A 22,724-nucleotide genomic window follows, 5' to 3' on the forward strand; every position below is an offset into this window, starting at 1 on the left:
CTTTTCCCTGGAATATACAAGAGACCGAAGCATTCCTGTTCACTGGTTTCTACTTTCACACATTCTAAAAGTCTGTTCATACAGAAGCATTTTCAGTGTAAACACATAGTGAGTTGTTACTAATGTAAAATACAGCATCAACACTCAACCAGCGCGTGACTGTTTACTATTCCAAACAGCACTGCTTTAAGACTCAAAACCATGATCTACGGCTTCAGAACAGGTTGATTATCCTGCTGGCAGATGTTTTAATGCGTGATTGTCTTCTTGGGCCTTTTATGGAGTTTTGAAGAATTAGTCCACATTCTGACACAGAGTTGCACTTGCTAATGTTTTGACATTACAGTGGATAAACAATGACAAGAGCTCCATTTTTGGCTGGACATTTTGCTTATAAAGCCAAACTGTGCCTGAGAGTTTTGGCTGTAACTTTGGCTCGTCCAAGCAAACACTGGTTGGGCGGTGATGTTGGTTATTGAGGTGGGTTGGCCAGATGGGAATGTTGCCTTGTTATCCAATGACGGTCCGATCAGACCCCCTCCTACACACCGGGAAATATTTATCATATTATTGCCATTTAAAAAAAGAGCTAATTTATGTGTCTTGTTTTAAATTCAACATCAGATGGACAATGTATTTTATTGTGAAATGTTTGTGATCAGACATCCACACTGTCCCCTAGTTAGGAGGGTTGTAATGGATTAATAGGTTTGTTTCATGATTTATTTATTATATTTAGACTTATGACTCTAATATCTTTGAGCCATAACAGTCGTTCTTGTGCTTCCCTTCCTCATCATCTCCTTGCTGATGCTGACTCTGTAGTTGCTGCGGCTGCTTTGACAAATAGTAGCCTTCCATGAAATTCAAGTGCTCTGTCTGCTGCAGCGCAATTGTTGTGTCAAATTGCTGTAAACAAACACAATTTACTGTGACGTCATCACTGAGCTCTCACCGCCGTGACTGACTCCCAGCGTCTCTGGGTGGAGTGCCAGAGTTTCACCGACAGTAGTGGCTGCTCTACCTCCATCAACACTATCTCAACGCTGCCCATCTGCTGTGACTCAGAGCACTGCGAGTTCTCTCACGCTAATGAAACTTTGCCAGTGTGGCAGAGCGCTGTTGAACAGACTACACTAATCTCCTCATTTCACTTCTCTGGCTCCATCTACCTCCTTCAATCACTCTCTGCCTCCTGTCTTGCTCGCACTTTTCTAGACACTGACGCAGACCCCTCACACTCCCCCCTGTCTTTCACTGTCTTAATCTTCTTGCTCGGTCTGTCTTTCTGTCCCTCCCTGTTTCTGTCACTGCCTTCTCGCAGATGTGTCTCTTGGATCAGTCTGGGGTACACGTCTATTTCTTTCTGCTTTTTCCAAGCTCCTTTTTTGACATTAATTATAAAGTTATTGTAGGGTGGCTCTATCTGCACCCGCCTCTCCTCATTTTATTACGGAGGAAGGTGGGGAAGCTGCTCAGAGTAAAAATTTCCTTTTAATAATGCCTCATTTCCGCTGGCTGCTACATCTCAACTTGGCCATAACGTCAAATTTCAAGTGCAGTAAAGCGACAGGAGGGGCACAATTAAGGCCTGGTGCAAATGTGGTTATTTCTGAACCCTGGCCCAGCGTCATATCTGGCTGACCCTGTGCAGACCCTGCAGGGGTTTTTCGTGTGCTCCCGTATAATAAATGTCCACTATCATTATTCAGAATGTCCCCTGATGTTATTGTTATGTCTCATGACCTTTCGAGGTGCCTCCGAGCAAGTGTCACGGCTAACAGCCTCTGCGCCTTATGTCCCGTTCAGGTGAACAGAGAGCCATAACATCAATAGAGACAGCGAGAGAGAGAGAGGGGGATGAAAAAGAGACAAAGACAGAGCATCAGCTGCTGTTCTGAACATTGTGTTCTTCCTCTTTCATCTCTCATCCGTGCAGCTCTTTTGAGTTAACATCTAACTGTCTGTGCTATGTTTTGCTGTAGGCTGCAGTGCAGTTTGGGTGGGGACCAGAATCACAACATGACGACCAAGAACAAACCAAATCTAGTTTTGCTTGACAGGAGTAATTCAATGGCTCACGACGGCTTAACATCCTCACAATGTCCGCTGCTTGGCTCTTCGATCTAATATCTACAGTACGTAACGGTCTGGTGTTCTACCTGCAAGTCTCAAAAGGTGTAATCTTGCGTCATAGGCAGCTGTCAAAGATCATGTTGCATTCACTGAGAGTAAAAATAAAGAAAATCTCAACTCATCTCAGAGCTATTGATCTTCAAGGTGATGCAGCCAACAGGCCATCTTCCACAACAGCAGAGTGTCCCTGACTGCACGGTCCACTCTACTGGGAATAAAGGGATTTCAAAGTGACTCAGTGATCACAGTGTTCAGAGGCACCGAGCGTACTCAACTGTTGAATACATTTTGCGACGACAACTTTGAATAACAAAGGATACGTCTACATTTCCAGCATGCTGTAGCCTTTACTGACACCACCAAGATTTCAGTTAGAAAATCACAGTCAATATCCTGATAACATGGTGTGAACAGTCCTAGCAAGGACATTTTAGATTCAAGGTTGGATATTTCAGTTTCTTTCATACTGATCATAAGATGAGAAGACTTAAGACGATATTGACGTATACACAAGCAGCCTGTCAGCAAGCACAAACTGGAAATGAGGAAACAGGGAACTGACAGAGCTATATGAACATTAAATAAATGGTTCACCATTTTGTAAAGCACTCAATTGCTTCCTCGCTGTGAATAACATCAGAAGATGAATTCCACTCTCATGTTTGTACTCTAAAGCTGTGAAGCTACAGCCAGCAGCCCTTTAGCGTAGAGGCTGAAAACAGAGCCTCGGCACATCTTGCTTGCTCAAAAGGTAAGTAAATCTTTTTCACTGCATTCAGTTACTATCTGTTATCTTTAACTGCATTTGATGTTCTTATGTACTGCATGTATTTTATGAGCCATGCAACAGTGAAAGACACATTTCTACTCTTGCGTTCATTCATGGACCGTTAAGCTTTTCGAATCTTGAATGCAGAAAGCTCAATAATCAAGCATAAGTGTAAAAGTGTTTCTTGGAGGGAGAAACAGTCCATCCGAATCCTCTCATGTAAATCTCTGTCAGAGAGCAAATAAGCACATTTCTCAAAATGTCAACCTTCCCTCGAAAGTGTGCACATGCAGCGACTGTTTTTGCAAAGCTCAACTGCAGAGCGGTTTAATGTCTCTCTCACCAGTGAGGCATTTGTCAGAGACACATGCAAATGTCTTTACACCACAACTTGCACTCAGCGTGGTTGAGATTCACAAAAAGACACACAACAATAACAATTGCTTACATAGAGTTAATTCCAGACTACAAAGAACATCATGATGCTCCATACTAAGCTTATCTTTGTATTTTTCCTTCCTTTATGTTTCTACAAAAAAAGCATAAATAAAACAGCTTCAGATCTCTTGTTTTTTTCTTATTCTTACTATTACTGATACAACTAATATACTAATACTTTCTGACTAATGTGCTGAAAATCCAAACAAGGCTTTGATAAGAAATGTAAGGAGAATCAGTGCCAGATAGAAAAACTTCACTTGATAGCCAGACCAAATCCGCCAACGGCACTCATGACAATAAGTGTTGTCTTGTGTGAGAAAAGTCCAACATATGTTCACCATTTTCCTCTTCTGAAACAAAACATGAATCCAACCCGCTCAGGCAACACCAATACCCACACACAGAAGCTCTCCCCTCCCTGGCGTTTCTTTTTATAAGTATGCATTTTTCACACTTTCTGTTTCTGGAGGGAGGAAGCGGGCGATTACTGAAGCACGGCAAAATAATGACAAAAGCAGCTGTCAGGGGAATCCAATTGCAAAAATAGAGCTGATTAGATGAATAGTCATTCCAAGAATAGCAGGTAATCACAGGTTAGAGCTAAAACACGAGTGCACACACACACACACACACACACACACACACACACACACACACACACACACACACACACACACACACACACACACACACACACACAAACACACAGACCTGTCACTGATACTGGCTGACAGGCGCATAAATAATTATTTCTTCAGCTGTGAGTACAACATACCATTACCTTTTCCACTTCACCCACACACAGACAAATGCAGTGCAATAATCTGTCTTTGACATCAAGCTAGCACACACACGGAAGCTCAACACACATTGTGGGCAAACAGCGAGAAACGGTGACAAAAAGCAATCTGTAATGCTGTCACATGTATGTGGTTTACAGCTGAGGGGGGCAGGGTTGAAGTTTATAATCCAATTCTTGTTTTTCATCCACACTTTCCCATTTTCTCTCCCCACATTGCACCAAGAAGGGGAAGGTTACAAACATCATAAAGGGTTGACAAATGACAACACTGGACCGTCTCGACACTGACAAGCTGGAGGCTGCGGTGCATTGAGTGCACAGAGTCCATGAAGAAGAAATTAAGAGAGGCGACGGAATCCAGGCCACTTTAACCACCAGGACCGCTGTCTTTTTCTCACTCAGCACTTCAAAAAGAAAGCTTGTAGAAGACATGATACCTCTGTCTTTCCAGCAATGTGGGCGTGCAAATCAGGGATTAATGAGTGTGATGTGACAAAGCGGTGAAGAGCCATCAGAGGGATTAACGAAATTCGGGAAGAGACTCGACCACTGATCAACTTAGCTTTTAGGAGAGAAGAAGAATATAAACATCATGATTCATGTCACTGTTAGTGCTCTCACAGTTGAGTATCAGTCACGATGAGCGCCTGCTGGGTAACTAGAGATTTGAAATCCAGCAGCTCTAAAGCTCAAGGGTAACATGTTCCAGGTCTGGTATTTTTTAGTACACGCTCACATTTCAAAGTGTTCGATGTTTCCAGACTTGTTTTCAGACTTTTAAGGATCCTGAACCCAGCGAGACGTGCTGTAGTACAGACTGATGTGAATTCACCTGTTTTTGGGCTTTCCAAATTTTATCCCTACTCTTAATTTTTGAGCACCCCTCAACAATAATGAGGCATAATGGTTGAAACATGTTCTATGAACCCCTCAAGACCATGATGTATCATCAGTTTGAAGGGCCTTAGACTTCACCCTACCGCTCTACCCAAACAGGAATAAGGACAGCGCAATTCACAGAAATCGAGAGTTAGGGCTAAATTGTAGAGGCAAGATCATGTGACAGTGTGACTCAAGCTCTGCACTTGTGGCAGAAAACACTGTGGTTTGGACCGATGAAAGTCTGATGAGGAACAACTGGCCTCTATTGATCTCACTGGTTGATAGAGACAAACAGATGGTTAGTCTAACCACCTGCTCAGCGTTACTTGAATGTTCCTGTGCTTTTCCCGTTTCTAGCAACACCTTTCAAGATGCTTCTGTGTAACAAACCATCTGGTGGTGTTAAGTTGGTCCTCTCCCAACTACCAAAATATAACTGGCTCAGATGCTCAGCTGTTAAATGCTTCACTATGTTCACCAACAGTGTTCGTCTGCCGTTTGGTGCAGGGCAGGTACAGGGGAAACAGCTTCTGAACACAACATTATGAGAGCTGGCATGAGATAGAAAATTAGAAGGTCACCAAAATAAGCAGGAATCACAAATGTTTAAGCAAAATGTCACGGTCGCTTGTACAATATTCTCAGTTTGTATCAAAGCAGTGGACCGACCAACTGATTGACATTTCAACACCTAGAGCCAAGCCTCTAGCATGGACAGAATATTACTTCTTACTTTGGAAAATGGAAGCCATGTTCTGCATGTCTCTCTCGACAAGTGCATGCAGTTTTACAAGTGTGAGTATGGAGTACATCTTTATCGATTTACAGATTAATATTTGATTTATTGTTATAGTAACCCTCTTTGTGTCGCAGCCAGTCTCCAAATGTTTCTCAGCAGCAGAGTGAGAGCTGCAGTTGTCCACGGTAAATATAGCAAACAGACAGACAGGATGCACCGCCAGACAGACGGGTGGCTGGGGAGGTCAGTCACTCCATGACCGGACAGGAGTCAGAGGTTATTACTGATATGATGATTGGAAGTGACTGACGGACGAGGAGGGAGAAAGGCGCGGCGGGTGATAGCTCCAGCTTCCCTCTGTGGAAAATAATACCAGGAGACGTTGGTCTGACTGTGATTCAGCACTCAGTCAGTAACGATGACTGATGCTTCAAACAGGCTACTGACTCATCAGTCTTCTTCAGTGTCTCATGCCATTAAGGGCTCAGTTCACCCTGTGTGCTCTGCCCCTGATCAGCGCTGATTAGAGGCAGACTAACATGGACGCCATGCTCCTGTGAATCAGTGATTGCCCCACATTTGTTTAAAACATTCTCCCTCTAATTAAAGTCAACTGTGACCCTGCATCTCCTCATGTACGCAGACACACACAGACACACACACACAGACACAGACACAATACATGATATGCTTCATTAATGAAACATGAGCTTCACCAGCCCCACTGAGCTCTCTCTCCTCTTTCTTGTTGCTCCTCTCTCTCTCTCTCTCTCTCTCTCTCTCTCTCTCTCTCTCTCTCTCTCTCTCTCTCTCTCTCTCTCTCTCTCTCTCTCTCTCTCTCTCTCTCTCTCTCTCTCTCTCTCTCTCTCTCTCTCTCTCTCTCTCTCTCTCTCTCTCTCAGGGTTTGCAGCCAGAGGCATTGCTAGTGGTGAACACACCCAGACACACATGCACACACACACACACACACACACACACACTCACAGATAAGCTGTTATAGTGAACAACTCACGTCATCCTTCTCTCTACAAAGCTGACCTTTACTTTAGTCAGCAGATAGATGAAATGAAACTGTGAGCGCCTGGTGATGAAGAAGAACAGGAAGCACTTCTCTGTTTCTCACGTACACGCAGACATACTGAAAAGGCCTATGTATCATTTACATTAAAGCCACCGGGGCTGCTGGTGACAGTAATAAAGACCCTAAAAATAGAGCATTCAAGTGTGACTGGAACAATCGGAAAAAATTAGTTTGCACCCCTTGAATTACAAACTATGAAAATCGGTGAAAATTCTGCCTTACTCGCTCTAATGTTATACACCCAGAATCATGGTGTATGACAGCAAATGTTTGGTTAATGGTTAGACACTTTTTTATGAATTCATGTATTGCATATACATTTGTGCCCCACATAGAAATGAGCTGTCCATGCAGAAACCAGCATTAGTAAGAAAAGATCTATTAATATTAGCTCTGATAAATCAGTTAAAGCAATATTTAAGTAGTTTAGGGAACCATGCTGGATTTGCTCTTTTGCTAAGAACAAGATGATAAATTACAAGGTGCTAGTTTAAAGATTTCATTTCCTTTAAACAGAGTCACGCGAGCTGTTTTATTTCTCTTTATAGTCTTTGTACTAAGCAGAGCTGACCGTCTCCTGACTTCATATTTAGTGTACAAACATGAAAGCAGTATCAATCTTTTCATCTAACTCTGGCCAAAAAAAGAAAATTATTATATTTTACAAAATGTTAAACCATTCGAGAGCTTGGCAGTTCGTTCTTGACTGGTTTTGTTGTTATTGTGAAGCCCAGTGTGGTGGCTCCAGTCATCACCATCTCGGCAGTGCCTGACTTAACTTCCGGCTAATGCAAAAATGGGCAGAGAGGCTCAGCAACTAGCCAGACAGCTACTCAAAGAGCCCATTGCCTTTAATTTTGGATAACTTCAAGCCTAAATATAATTCAAACAAGTGAGTTAAGATATTTTCGTGCTACTATGTAGACGTGTTTACTGTAGCTGTAAAGTTGGCCATTTTCCAGGGAAAACAGGCACTACATATTTGCCAGTATTTATATAGCCTGTAATCCTGTAAAATATCTGTCTGGCTTCCAATCATTGACAATTAAACAATACCTTTCTCATACATAAATTCAATTTGCTGCATAAGACCTTTGGGAGCTACAAGATACATTTGTCAACTCGAAATGTAGAATCTGAGATAAGTTCTTTGCGTTCCACTCTTTTTAACAGTTGCCATCTTCCAACTCATATTTTGGTGTTCATATTCTGGGCTTAACACTTCATTTTATCCCCGCTGAGTTAGTTTTGCTACCACGGTGACTCAATTTCCCTGAAGGGATCGATACAATTTCTGTCATGCAGAACTGCATATAAAACAGACTCCTCTCAGACTGCTGGATCATGTCACTGTAACCTTTTCCTCCTCGCATGCTCTTAAGCTCACGTAAACTAATCATTGAGGATTACATGGCCGTTAATTGAACGAGGGCCCACCTGCTGCTCTGTGGGCATGTTTCTCTTCACGGTGATTAAACAGCAGGTTAAAATCAGTCAGTGACATGTCGCACGTCTCACACAGACACACAAACTTCAAGCTAATGAAGACTGTATGAAACGAGGACAGAGATGTGGCGTGTATCAAGATCTATTTCATCAGGTCCTCACTAATTGGCAGCTTTGATAAATGATTACAAAGGCCAGACATTTTGGCAGGTCATTTTACAACAAGGTTGTAAAACAAGGTTGCCGTCACACTCCCTGATTGCTCGCTTGCAGCGCTTTTAATTACTGGCGGAGCTTGACAGGAGCGAAAGCGCACTTATCGGATTCATTGATTGATGAAGCAGCAAACACGGCGAATGTGAAGACGTTGGGGCAACCTTGGCTATTTTGATGTGGATGTCAACAAAGAGGAAGCGCGATCAAACTGAAATTGTCATCGCCGGTTAGCAAGTCTCATCTCAGGCAACACGGAGCAGATCGGTGGCTAAGAAAATCGCGTCTAATCTGATCTGAATGACTGATAGACTGCCAAGATAGATCATGTCAGTGACTCATTTTTGAAAGACTCCTTTCGCGTTCATAGCTGTATTATGCAAATCCCTGTCACTGTGAAGGAACAATGTCAGTTTTCTTAACCTGCACCATCAATCCATAATCACCCCGTGGACATGTGACTCACTGCAATTCAGAGTCACTTTAATCTGGGGCTGCAGAGCTACCTGCGGCACACACTACATAATCAGCACCATACCAAGACACAATGACATTGTTATGCAAAAAAAAGATTAATAACTTTTATCCCCGTCTCAGAGGAATACACTCACCTCATTATGCCCTCGTTATGAATTCATGTTTGCACAATTTTTCATGAGGACAGAAGAGGGAACTGCAAGGGTTACAAATTGCAGACGCAGACAAAAGAAGCGCTGGAAAACCTGCAAGTGAATTTTCAACCATGACAATTACCTCAATAGAAGACAAAGGGAGACTGTGAAGACAAACAGCATGGAGGCAAGGGGTAGCTTTGATGTATGATGTGACATGATGTAATGAATGAGGAAAGATGATAAACAGCCTTCTGCTGATGGTGGGTCACAGGGGGAGTATGGGGGGTGGGAAACAAGATCTCCTTTGTCATGCCGATGGACCAAATGTAGCAAACAAAGTAGCCAATTAAGCAGTGGACCAGCTGAGGGAATAGTTTGTCCTCTGAACTAACAGCTCCCAATGCATCATCAAAAGAGCCTTAAAACAAATACTATCAATCCACACCTCTTTGGATGACTTTCAGCAGCCTGACCACTGCTGCGTCTGCTCCAGTTTCTTAGGAACTGGGACCTCCTGCCTGGATAGTCAATTTTGTGAACCACATTAATTTGTGTAGGCAAATTTTGCCGGCATCAACTATGTATGTCTGTCTGAGGTCTCTGTGCTACTAGCTCATTTATATGTGTGTCACGGATTTACAGCATCATTAACCTTGACTGAGACAGATGAGCAACAAGGCAGAGGGCAAAATTTTAGACTGTTCAAACATTCATGAAGGAATATAAACTCATCTAGAGTGAAAGTGAAGTGAGGTGAGAGACAATTGCATAATTGCTTGGGCACTCTCATATGCATTGGGGTTTGGCCAAAGGTCTGTGTTAACGACCATGAAGAGCACAGGGTATATATGAAAGACCATAAGGTCATGATTGTCTCTCGGCAGCTGGAGCGGATGTCCTTATAGAATAATGCATACACATTGCCGGATTCATTTCACTGTTCAAATGAACCAGGTTCTCTCATCGGTGTGTAAGTAAAGCTTCAGAGATTAAAAGCTGAAATTTCATCCCCCAAGTTCCAATCTTCTTCTGAGCTGAGCTTGCAGCATGGCTCCAGGGTCTGTCTGTCTGATGGTAAGTCCACCACTCTGGTCCAGAGTGAAATATCTCAACAACTATTGGATAGAAAGTTTATAAATTCATGGTCCCCTCAGGAGGATTTGCAGTAACTTGCATGACATCCCAACTTTTATCAGGTTGAAGTTTTACGTTTTTTTTTTTATATGACTAAATATCTTCAAAACTAATCATGTTCCCATCAACCTCAGCTGTGCTTTGTTTTTTGTGATACTAAGCAAATGTTTGCAAGAGAAGTTAAACCTGTTCATCAGCATTGTTGTTGTGAGCATGTTAGCATTCACCTCAAAGCATTGCTGTGCCTATGTACAGCCTCACGGAGCTGCTAGCATGACAGTAGGCTCTTATGCTGCATTCCACATCACATGCTTTTTATTTATATTTTCAGGGTGTATTCCAGCTGCCCTTCACATTTTTCATGCAGTACGCATTTTGTCTCAACATTGACTGATAGGATTTCTCAGCCCTGATACCGATACTGATTGAATAGCCAGAAAAAACATGCTTTTAAAATGCCAGATGCAGTAGGACATGGCCATTTACACAGCAGTTGTCTACAAACTACTCAGGCACTTTACAACGTGTGTCACATTCACCAATTTACGCACCCACTCAGGCATCGATGGCTCCAAGGCTGTCGAACATGGTCCTATCTGCCCATCGGGAGTGATACAGCGCTACCAATCCAAAGCACCCCATGATATCTTTAGGCTCTGTCATTCACAAACAGTCACACATCAATAAAAACAGCCATCGGCGGCATTTTGGGGTTCATGTCCAAGTGCTACAGTAATCCAAGTGGACAACACACTTTACCTCCTTAGCCACAGCTGTCCCTGCATCCAACATCCTGGTATTTTTAGAATACTGCATTTGACAAAGTATGGATTTGGACGGACTAAATATTTTTCTGACACATTGAATAGTATGGACGCAACCTTGTCAGTTCAGAGAATTTTGAGCACTCTAGTTTGTTTTCTTTTTGGAATAACTGTTGTTTAAGCTTCTTTACATGGAGGAATTTGTCATACAGCTGCAGTGACGCACACTCTCATGCAGAGGAGCCGAGCGTATTTACACCTATGCAGAAGGCTCCTTATCTTATGCTTATTCTGCTAATCCAATCAGTTTAGCAGGCATGCAGTTGTGTTACAGTTTAGAAAAGCTGACTTCAAACAGGGCCATGCATTGGAAAAGGGAGAAAAGGGAGGGGAGAAGAGGTTTTGGGTCATCTATTCTGGAGGAAGCAGGCTGAATCAGGGCATGGCGGCTCTATGGATAACCTACTTCGATTTATCTCCTTGTTTCAGGATTTTCTCAAGCACAGTTTTTTCTCTTTCTGTGACTGCCTGTGTTTTTTATTCCCTGTATGTTCTGTAAATGAGAGTGGAAAAGAGAAATGTGGGTTACTACTCAAATTAGAAATGTGTCTCCTGTGGAATGAAGGGTTCTTTTTTTATTGTTAAAAGGGTGAAAAAATGGGAACACCATCATCACAGACTACCTCAGAAAGTATCCCAGAAATAACTGCTGTTGTATTAGCACCCAAAGGGCTTCAGAGCTGCACTATTTATACATTTATAGTTACTTTCCTACAATTTGAGTCTTTATATATCTCCTCCTCTTAGTCATTTGAGGGATGCATGTAAGATTACAAGAATGATGCAGCCATTTTAACCAGTTTTGCACAAAAGCACCTGCCAGATATTTGGGTCTCTACATATGATGTTGTTTCTCTAAAAGTATTTCAGCAATAGAGCTCCCGTTCAACCATTAGTTGTGTTAATCATTTTTTTGCCTGTAGAGCAACTCAGTGCTGCACTTGTTCATGCAGGTCGCGGTAATTTTATTAAGAGCCTCTTGTCATTTGTGTGAAAATTACTCACAGCAGGATCAATGTGATTCAAATGTTTTTTTGGTGCATTTTTGCCCTCGGGTGGGCAGGAGAATGCATCCCACCCGCAACTGAAGCTGCAGAGGTAAGATCTATGTAAACAGACTTGTGTTTAATCAGCCTGAGTCACAAAGAGTGGATGAAGCAGTTAATTTCAATATCAGTGCCTGAAGATAAACTGCCATTGTCAGCCAAAGCCAATTAAAGATGTTCACTGTCGATTTGCAGGAAAGATATGGATTAAAGTGCCCTGTCAAACTTTAGTTACAGTCATTAGGACAGCTAATGACACATGCAAGCACAGACCAATTACCGGGGCTGATATCCAAATTGTTACGATTATGGGTATCACTGTTTTGGAATCTAACTCTTGATAAAATAATCGCCCATCAACCCTGAATAATCTGAATCTGCAAAGTAACAAGCAACCAAACTTATCAATTAAATGTAATGTGGTGAAAAGTAAATTTGCTTCCAAAATGTGGTGATGTAAATAAAAAGTGGCTGAAAATGGTACAAGTACCTCAAAATCGTTTGTCAGTGCAGCACTCAAGCTGTTGTATTGTATTATTTCTTCTGTAGCCTATGCAATATGATATATATATATAAAAAAACTACAGTGGTTACTAACATGTATAAACATGTGACAAAAGTTTCATTCTCCTGAGTCACTATCAGCTAATTGAAGACTTCCTGTTTTCATGAGGCCAGGAAAAACATTTAAGACATATTTTGATAAAAGTGTTCCATCCATCCTCTACCTATTAAAATGTTTTCATGATTGCAGACTGCAGAGAGTGTCCTAGCCTCCTGGGCTGTGATCACATTTTTGTGAGTTTTCCTTTGTGCTTGTCTGTTCTGAGTGTGTTGCAAGAATCGAGCTTTGCCTGTTACACCAAAGGTCGCGCTCACTGTGTGGATAATTGGCATGGCCTTTCCACAGAGCCAGAGGGTGACGGTGAGGATATGATTTACCGTATGCAATAGTATTGCTGGTATGAGTCGAGCATTTGTCTCCTACGACACCATCAGGTGCTCTTATGGGACTTTGTGGCAGCGATGGAAAACAATTATCAACTCATGCGGTCAACAAGGTACAGCTAATCACTGACGTACTTTCAACACCTGCTGAACACCTGCACACACGCTCTCATTTGTTCTTAAACCCCCACTGACAAGACAAGGAACAGAGCAAAGATTTAAGAAGACCTTGTTTACTGTGTTTCATCACCATAGTGACAAGACTATCCTTTCAAAATCCTACTCAGCGGCGATATGTTGACTTTGAAAGCCTCGCTACACTGCCAAACAATATCAAGATCTTAAGAGGCACTCTGAGTCTGATCGATGTTTTAATCCTCACTCTGTACCGTTAATGACATTTTACAAAGGAAAGGGCTATATAATATCTACAGGCAAGATGATGATGGATGTAAGAGACACCTTCCGCTGTTGAGTCATGTGTTTGTTTTGTGTGAAGCTGTGTGCAGCATCTATATTTTCATAGAGCTCGCAAGTCAGCTGTTGTACGATTACAAGGTTAAGAGGCTATTGTATGGGACCTAAAGAGGAAGAGCAACAGCAAGTAAAGGAAGCCTCAGGCTGCAAGCCAAGAGAATGACCTTCGGCAGAGCAAAGAAAAGCACAGCAGTGGAGATACTGTCCAAACTCAAACTGACAAGCAGTTACAGAGCTTAGCTACAGATTTGAGATGGACTCTGCCATGCTCTACTGGACCAGGGAAGAAAATAATTAACACAAAAAGGAGCCGCTTACCAGAACTTCTGAAACAAAAGGGGAGCTTTTAAATTCTGAATCCCTTTCATTTTAAAATATATAGACCAAATCACTGTGACGTCACTTTAACAACAACAGTTACATTAGGGTAGACAACCAGCGGTTTATTTGCATATGTGAAATCAACATGCTTGTTTATTTTTATGCCATCACTTTCAGCTGTAACTGTAACCTTTAAGATATACAAAATAGTAAACCAAGGTGGTCTGTTCCATCTGATGTTTCTACTGTGGTGCTTTTAAGTACTATGCAGTTTTGCTAGTGTCTTTGATATCTACACAACAGCAACATCTCAGAATGACTGCTAGTTTGGGCTAATTTTCTTTTGTCTATAGCCTGACAGTCTCCAAACTAATGTAACACCAGAACAAATCATTTAAATGTAGCTCTAATACTAAAGAAAGCCCTCAATTGTTGCCTTTTTTTCTTATCCCTAATATAAATAGTAGCAAAGAGTAGCTTTACTATTTCAAGCTCTCCTGGCTATGAACAGTTGGTCACTTAATCAGTTATAGACAATACATGACCTGGAAACTATACATATTTTAATAATTCAAGTATATTTATTCTTTTAAAGCAAGAACCTCAAAGGGCTCGTTCACTCCTTCCTGTCATGTGAAGTCAAGATTTGTATTTTGGCCAGCACATTTGATGAAGTCAGCTTTTTCACTGTTTCTGGCATTTTGTAACAGCTTTTGTACAACAGCCAGTTTATAGAAATACAATAAGGTCTGTCAGAATATATTATCCGCCAATTGTCAAGCAAGGCCTCTATACCTAGCTTAGGGATCTAATGTTCAAAGCCTTACCTTCGCCTTGTCTTCTTCTACGGTTCCTTCTGTGATTTCCGTTTCACATATCCGCGGGTGTCCAATTAACCACAGAAGAAGAGGAGAGTTTTTTTTATTATTATTATTATTGTTATTATTATTATTGATTGTTATTTTTATTTATTTAATTAGTCGATCCTATTATTCGTATAACATTAATTCTAAGTTAATATTTAGCTCCCCTCAATGTTAGATCCATCGGTCGCCTACTACGCTGTTAACGGTAGATATTCAACTTAACTTTATTGATACTTTTTGCTTTTGACAGCTAAACGCTGCTATCGTCAAGCTCCGGTAAATTAAGCTAGTGGTAACTTGTGTTTTGCCTCCTTTCCAACTTAGAGATTCTGTTTCGTCATGTGTCCCGTCAGGTAAGTTTTATTGAAGCCATTATGAGGTTTTGGTTTATGTCCAGTATTATATAAATGAGCAAATACGTATAAACTCAGATTAACGCCTTCCTGCATTTCTTTACAAACCTGTCAGAGAGTGGAATGAGTGGCCCAATTAACTCACTCATCTTTCTCTTTAGTGTAAAGCGTTCATGAGACTTTAAATCCAATTGCTGCTCAGCCGAGCTGAACAGATTTGACAGCTGATACTCATCTTTGTGTTCAAAAGTCTCATCCACCCCCAAAGTGCCATGTTTTCTGTGACTCAGCCATTACTCATGTGCATCCTTTGTTCATATTTAATGATGCTTCCAACATGTTCGGCAAATGTCACCCAATACGTGAAGCCAAAGCCAGTACAAAAGGTGGATGCTGGAGGAGAACAGCTGTTTTCAGTGTGCCAACAATGAGCTGCTCTGTCAACTGCAATTAAATGAGACTGAGCAAACAAATCTTAGCTCTGAAGTGACGCCTCTCCAGCAGCTGCTGCTGGTGGGCAAATCTCCAGCAGTGTGTATATCTAAACACTCAAAAAAAAAAGGTGAAACAGCAGTAAAATACACCACTTTGATGAAAACATAACTCATTTTATTGGGTCTTACAAACAATTGTACAAGTGAGCATTTCAGACAATACCATTTTCTTCAAAAACTAGAATTCACTCTTAAATTCTCAAAGCGCCATTCAAATAATTACTTTGAAATTATTTTAATGTATGTCAGCTACATTAATCAAAACAAAGAGACCCACATTTTCTAACTTCTCCAATAGAAAGAAAAACAGCACCTTGAAATGCCTCCGCACATTACTTAACAGCAACTTAACAGTCAAAATGCACAGCTGGCCTTTTAAACCTCAGGCTCCTCTAAAGGACGAGGCTTTTTGATACCGAATAGATTGCGTAGGTTGACTTCAGGGTCAACGTAATGAGGGATCTTGCGTTCATTGAAGAGGCCTGAGAGGTTGGTTTCCACTTTGGCACGTCGGGAGATCCGCATGCGTAGGGTGAACAGACGACGCAAGTCTTCCTCCACAAAGGGTAGATGATGTCCATCCAAACGCTTCTGCCAGGACTTCTTAGGTCGCTGACGTTTCTGTTGGCACAAGAAAAAAACATTTAGAAGTGGCATTTCATACTGGCCGTGTCGCCACTTATCTTTGAGAGGACTTTTAACGTAATTTTATCTGTGTGGACATGACACCTAGTAAACCCCTGCTCTTTCAAGCTGACTGTTCCCTTTGCACACAGGAGTCAGCTTTCAGCAAGTTTAAAGAACAATCCAAAATCAATAGTTCCCCTGGACGGATAGCTTCAGCTCACTACTGTGCGGTGGCTATAGTCCAGACCTGCACTGTGGGATACAGGACTTCAGACTTACCTTCAGAGATGCGCTTGTGTCATGACGAAGCAGGTGTCTGGTCAAGCTCTCCTGTGGAAGAGAACAAAGCTGCATGTAATGGACCATTTGAAACTTTGCTCAAGACAAAGCAGCAGTAAAATGCACAGAAATCAAATAGCTCAAATGTTAACACAATTATTAAAGCAATTTCCCAGATTTTCTTGGCGTGAACATGTTACTTGGAATATTAATCAAGTTTAAAATTAAAATGGCATTCTCAAGGGAATGAAAGTGAGTCTTTGGGTGCAAGAATAAACAATTCTGATTGGTTATGTAAACACACGGCCTAGCATTGATAGACTTGTTTCTTACCCGCATAGCAAACATGCGTGGGCAGTCAGGGAAGGAGCATTTGTACTTGAAGAGCTCGAGGTGCACCTTGCGGATGTGGTGCTGCAGGTTAAATGTTGTAGAGAAGTAGGCCTGGCAGTCTTCCCTGGGACAAACTAGCACAGGCTTATGGGAGGAGTGGATCCGCTTGTGCCTCCGCAGAGTATCTGCTTTGCTGAACGCCTTCTTGCACACCTGGCACGTGAACACAGCTACAACACATTTTCACAAAGTTAAAACCAAAAATGCAAACATTTGATTTGGCCATTTTGTATGACAACCACAACCTGTTTACCTGGATGTTTGACCATGTGCTTCTGAAGTTTTCCCCAGGTGTGTTCATGCACCTGGCAATTAGCGTGAGGGCAGCTGTAACCTACAGGAAACCAAACAAAGCCAGTTAGTCCATCAGGAAATCGAAAGGATTGTCACCTTCTGAGCCCCTTTGACAAACCATATACCATGCATGTAATTTGTCGTGAAAGGATTTTCTTGAATGCAGGAAAAGGTTAAACGCAAATACAGCCAGAACCCTCATTTAATGAAGAAATGTTACAGGGATGGAAGATGAAAGGACCCCTACTAAGATGGAAATAGACCAACCCGCGTGCTTCTTCTCATGAGCTTTGCGGGCGATGTGGGAGTCGAACATGGCAGCACATCCGTCCTTCGAACACCTAAGTACCCCACCAGGGAGCGGCAGGAAGTAAAAATAAAATTAACCAAGTCACTGGGGCCACACCCACTTGGACTAACTACTCATTTCTCCTATTAGAGCCTGTACTCCAGGCATCAAAGATCTGATTCACTTAAATAAGTCTTCTGACTCTGATCTTAGCCACAGTATTAACTCACAGGACAAAGCTACACATTCTGATTGTAACACGACAGGATAAAAAAAAAGGTATACTTGAACTTGGCAGGCACTTGATGCTCTTTTAAGTGCAGTTTATACACTCTGCGTTTTTTGAAGGTCATGTCGCAGTTTGGCTGGCTGCACTGTGCAGGGGGAAAACATTCAAGTGGTTAGAAGTGTGACAGACTTGGGAAGTGATTCGACGTCAGAAGCAGTCACTGTCAGGTGATGGAGTCTCGCACAAAGTGGCACTTTGGCGCCATCTTGTGGACACTTATGTGTAGTAATACAAACCTTGAAATACTTGTTTTTGTCTCCGTGGCTGTAACGCACATGTCTTTTCAGTTTCCCCGCGTTGAGGAAACTCTGGGTGCAGCCCGCCAACTTACACCTGCAGAGAGGACAGGTAGAAGGAGAAGAAGGAGGAGGAGAAGGTGGTGGTGGTGGCTGAGAGGAGCGACAGTAGACTACAAATGACACCTGTGACTGACCTGAACAGCTTCGTCCCTCCGTGCTGCAGCATGTGGCGGCTCAGGTGGGATTTCCTTGTGAAACCACGCCCGCAGCCAGCAACGGTGCACTGACACGGACGCTGTGAACGTTTGGTAATGGTTCAACACACTCAGCTTTAAGTCTTTTATGTGCTTTTAAATTAGTTTACCTATTTATTCTTTAAAAAAAAGAAATTTTCACGTTTTCCTCACCGCTCCGGTGTGCACAGTTTCGTGCTCCTTCAGCCTCCATTGTCGGGTGAAAGTTGCTCCACAGTTCGCCTGAGTGCAGTTGAAGAGCTGCAGCGGCGGACCGCCGACACGTTTCCCCCCGCTCATACCTTTCATTTACCCTCGATGTGAACGCTCCTCCAGAGAAAATCTCATGGAAAGGCCGCCGCGTTTGTCAGCCTGTTTTATAGCCTCTTGAGAGATCCTTAATTGGTTAATTGGCAGCTCGGGGTCATCAGGCGGCGTGTCAGGCTGCGCCCGCAGTGTTCACTCATTCAACACTGCGATACTCAAGAAGTAAAGCTGCAACTAATTACCCTAATTGCCCTGCCATGCTCAGCTGTGTGCAAACAAACGTGAAACACGGGCAAGTCAGCACATGTACCAGTCTCAGAGCCAGACAGTCTGCCTGTCAGTGGTAAAAAAAAAAAAAAAAAAGACCTGTCCTTTTTTAGGTAAGTGATATACAGTTGAATAGGGTAGTTAACAGAAAGCAGGATGAAGAGAAAAACACAATTTTGAAATACATTTTAACAATTGTATGCTAAAACTCTTCTTATGAATATAGATATCCACTTATGGCAGGCATCTCCAGCACATCACACTGGAGATACTTAAAATGGCAACTTAATGGACAAACTAATGTCCTCTGAAAGTCAATCTGTGGTAAAGCACAGGACATGTAGACACATTAAAAGCACAGCAGCTTCAAAGCTACAGAGGTGTAAACCTGATTTCATTGCAACTTTTGATCTACCTATATGGGGCTGCAGACGCACACATGAGTCATCTTGTCCTCCAATTGGGGACAAGATGACAATAAACAAAAAAACAGAGTACAGTATCCTTGGGGCATTTTAATTTTCACTCTGAGACAGCAAGATGAAGAAGACCTACACTGATCACAGGTTTTTGAACACATTTTTAGCTCTGTAGGAGGAGAGACATGAGGAAGAACCTGCAGAAGAAGAGGAGGAAGTGTCAGAGGAAGAGAACATCACTGAAATTGATGAAGATTTTGCTCAAACTGACGAGAAGGAATCAAGCGATGAAGAGGAGCCTGCTGAAGTTGAAAATATTTTCCAAATAACCCAGGGAAAATTGAGAGGATAGTGCTAGAAATGACCAACAAGGACGGGCGTCGGGTGCATGGTGACAGTTGGAAGATGGATCAAACAGATCTACAGGGATACCTGGGTCTTTTCATTTTCGCTGGTGTCTACCTGTCCAGTAAATAGACTATGTCCAGCCTGTGGCATATTCAGTCTGGGAGGGCAATTTTTCATGCCACCATGCCACTGAAAAAATTCCACACCATCTCAAGAATAATTTGTTTTGATGATCACGACACCAGACCTGCGCGCCGTTCCAGAGACAAACTGGCTGCCCTCCAACAGGTGTGGGATAAGTGAGTGTGTCGCCTGTAGCTCATGTGTAATCCCGGCACCGATGTGACAGTGGATGAGCGCCTGGTCCTATTCAGAGGCTGATGTGGATTCAGGCAATGTATGCCAAGTAAACCTGGCAAGTACTGCTTAAAAATCTGGGTGGTCTGCAATGCCCAGACCAGCTACACCTGGAACATGCAGATGTACACAGACAAACCTGTGGATGGCCAGCCAGAGAAAAACCAGGGCCAGCATGTGGTTCTCGAGGTGACAGAGGGTCTTCAGGGACAGACCATCACATGCCCCAGATCATCCTTGATTATAACAAGAACAAGGGGGGAGTCGACAACCTAAACAAGGTATTGCACTTCTTTCATGTAACATCTGTTCTTTCAGATAAATGCATTTCATTCTTTTGTAAGAAAATAAATTTTGACTGATTTGTTGTTTGTTACTTTTGCTGCAGGTCATCAGTGCACACAGCTGTAAATGAATGACAGCCTGTTGGCCCTTGGCGGTATTCTACAACATGCTTGATGTGTCTTCATACAACTCCTTCATGCTGTGGAGAGAGATGGACCCAGACTGGGATCAGGGGAAGTGCCACTGGAGGATGACTCTTTTTCTGTTTTTGATTTTATTTTTTTTATTAGGGTTGTGCACAAACACATTTAATTTATCTAAATAAGCTGAAAACAGTTTTTGGGAAGTTTTGAAATAAATGTTGAGCCTTGCAAATCATATTTGTTTGTTCTCTCCTATTCATAAATACAATTGCATCAGCCAGTTTTGAACTGGGGATATCCTGGCTAATGTTTGACATATACCAGTCAGTGATATTCCATCTACTTGTGTGCCTGTGATCATAACCATAGTGAAAGTAATTCAGAATTTCTGCTTTTTATTTAAATTCAAGAATGAGGTATAATTGTATGTAAATGAGGTCTATAAGTGTAAAAAAAAATGTAAGATATGTTCACTAAAAAGGTGAAACAAAAACATTGGCAAAAAAACATTCCCTGTGTCACTTAATGCAGTTACATATAAAAACACCCTTTTTTTATAACTTCAAATGTGATACAGCTGTTTGCACAGCAGAGGGTACTGTGTGTCTGTCTCACAAGGCTGTGGCACTTACTGTGCCAAACTGCTCACATTGTTTTATGAAAGATATCTGAATTTGTGAAGCCCCATTGTTAATCCCCCTCGGTTCAGTTTTAAATGTATGATGTAGAGGGGCGTCAGACCTCTGGGATCAAAGGTTTTGTCTTAGAAGGCCTTTTTGGCAATTGCTGCTGCATATGGAGAAACTTAGTGGATTGAAGTAGTCAATCTTATTATTCCTCTCTGCTGGCTGGACTCCTGGCAGTTCTCACAGTTTTTGTTACTCAGCTGTACCATCATTGAATACATAATTGACTGCATCGGCACTGTGTGATCAGCAGCCACTCACATGAAAAAGGGAGATGTCGATGGTGATGTTGTTTGAGATTAACAGTAGAAAGGCTGGTCAGTGCTGAACTGATGTGTGTTTTTGGCCCTGGATGCTGCACTTCTCTTCCTCCTCCTCCCTATCCTGCTTCTCTCCCCCTCCATCTCTTGGTCCCTGTATGTCTCAAAGGGGGGGGATGAAATATTCAGAGGGGGCTGTCAGTGCACAATGTGCCTCCATTAGTGGGATGTGTTGCAGGATGTGCTGCTGGAAGACTTAACTGCATCAAGGAAGCTAACCTCGCAGGTCACAGGCCTGAGAGAGCTGAGCAAAGAGCACTGCTGGTCTCCAGTTTCTGGGTGTGATTGATCCGTATTTATGGCTCCCAGTAAGAAACCATATAGATTTTATGCTGGAACACTGTCTTGTAGAATTAAATTCATTCATCACACCTGTGAAGTTTAAATCACCTTAATCAGTGTTGCCAGTGTCAAATCAGGTGTGTTTTTATGGAGATACTATCTGGTTTTCAGTGATGGAGATGACAAACTTATTTATTTGTCATACTAAACACTGAAACAGTCTCATTTCTGAATTGCCTCATGGAGAGAAGCCGTCAGGCACTCATTACATTTGCTACATTTATACTAAAGCCAGAGCAACCTTAAAGGATAAGTTCACCCAAAAATGAAAATTCAGTTAATATAGGCACCCCCATGCTGAAAATTTTAAAAAAGTAGTATCTGGATAGTTGGGTGAAGTTTATTGGTTCACAAAACATTTCTGGAGCATCACAGCAAAGCAGTGTTGCCGCATTCTCCTAAACAACTGAAGAGGGGAACGTGTTCCAAGTCTTCAGAGGCCCCAGGATCCCAAATTGATTCATTGAGGCATTATTTACACTCATGACACACGGTCGAGCTTGTGCATCTGCTTCAAACGGCACAGAGACACTTTTAGCTAAGAAGTTTTCAGTTTAATAGGGTGTAAATAACCTATTTTTAAATCATTTGGGATCTCAAGGCTTCGGAAGACTCTGATTACAACAGGGTGAGCTGTATGGAGCCATTGTGACCACCCTCCCTGTTCTTGAGTTGTGTATAAGAACCCTGCAATGCTGTTTTACTGTGAAACTCCAGAAATGTTTAGTAGAAACTTCCGCTGTCTATCCATCCACTTGGTGTGTGAAAGAAAATGACTACATTTTCATTTTTGGGGGTAGACTTATCCTTTAAAAGCTTCCATGTGAGGTAAAACAAAATGTCACACTGTTGCATTAAATCTGGCTTTCTTCAGTCAACACAAAGGTTATTAGGAATACAAATCAGTTTGATTTATATTTATTTTGATATAAGCTTTTATTTTATCTAGGCACATGCTGTAGAAATGTAGGTTTTATTTTTAGTTGACAGACAGTATCTGAGGGAACAGTAATTTTATGTATCAGGATGTCTTTGGCTACTCCTTCATGCTCAGCAGACCT

The 22,724-nt window shown here is 42.0% G+C and overlaps 1 protein-coding gene and 2 long non-coding RNA genes across 3 annotated transcripts in view; 1 reads left to right on the plus strand and 2 right to left on the minus strand.

Annotated features, from left to right (window-relative positions):
* The window catches only part of LOC119014482, a 16,610-nt gene extending 1,553 nt beyond the window's left edge, over window positions 1-15,057 (minus strand). The window contains exons 1-2 of the long non-coding RNA XR_005072981.1: window positions 14,701-15,057; window positions 10,809-10,913 (exon numbers count right to left, since the gene is read on the minus strand). This is a non-coding gene — a long non-coding RNA (uncharacterized LOC119014482). The remainder of the gene's footprint in view (window positions 1-10,808; window positions 10,914-14,700) is intronic.
* Window positions 15,058-15,679: 622 nt separating this feature from the next.
* On the minus strand, window positions 15,680-18,640 carry si:dkey-208k4.2 (uncharacterized protein LOC570186 homolog). The gene is made up of 9 exons (XM_037089708.1): window positions 18,404-18,640; window positions 18,191-18,291; window positions 17,994-18,090; window positions 17,754-17,842; window positions 17,447-17,520; window positions 17,139-17,219; window positions 16,826-17,055; window positions 16,493-16,543; window positions 15,680-16,207 (listed from the first exon to the last, which is right to left on the minus strand). Exons 1-9 carry the CDS (start codon window positions 18,536-18,538, stop codon window positions 15,962-15,964), a joined length of 1,104 nt encoding a protein of 367 aa, XP_036945603.1. The 5' UTR covers window positions 18,539-18,640; the 3' UTR covers window positions 15,680-15,961.
* Window positions 18,641-18,737: 97 nt separating this feature from the next.
* Window positions 18,738-20,550, plus strand: LOC119014481. The gene is made up of 3 exons (XR_005072980.1): window positions 18,738-18,876; window positions 19,350-20,168; window positions 20,276-20,550. It is a non-coding gene; the product is annotated as an uncharacterized LOC119014481 (long non-coding RNA).
* The last annotated feature ends 2,174 nt before the right edge of the window (window positions 20,551-22,724 follow it).

Source organism: Acanthopagrus latus, chromosome 23 (assembly GCF_904848185.1).
Source record: "Acanthopagrus latus isolate v.2019 chromosome 23, fAcaLat1.1, whole genome shotgun sequence".
Taxonomy (NCBI): domain Eukaryota; kingdom Metazoa; phylum Chordata; class Actinopteri; order Spariformes; family Sparidae; genus Acanthopagrus; species Acanthopagrus latus.

What these genes read in the sequence shown, in the direction of transcription:
- si:dkey-208k4.2 (XM_037089708.1), bottom strand. Translation starts at nt 18,538, where the DNA reads ATGAAAGGTATGAGCGGGGGGAAACGTGTCGGCGGTCCGCCGCTGCAG. An exon ending in TCATGAGAAGAAGCACGCGG is followed by an intron (nt 17,220 to 17,446) that starts GTTGGTCTATTT and finishes GGTTTCCTGTAG; the next exon opens with GTTACAGCTGCCCTCACGCT. An exon ending in CACGCATGTTTGCTATGCGG is followed by an intron (nt 16,544 to 16,825) that starts GTAAGAAACAAG and finishes TCTCTTCCACAG; the next exon opens with GAGAGCTTGACCAGACACCT.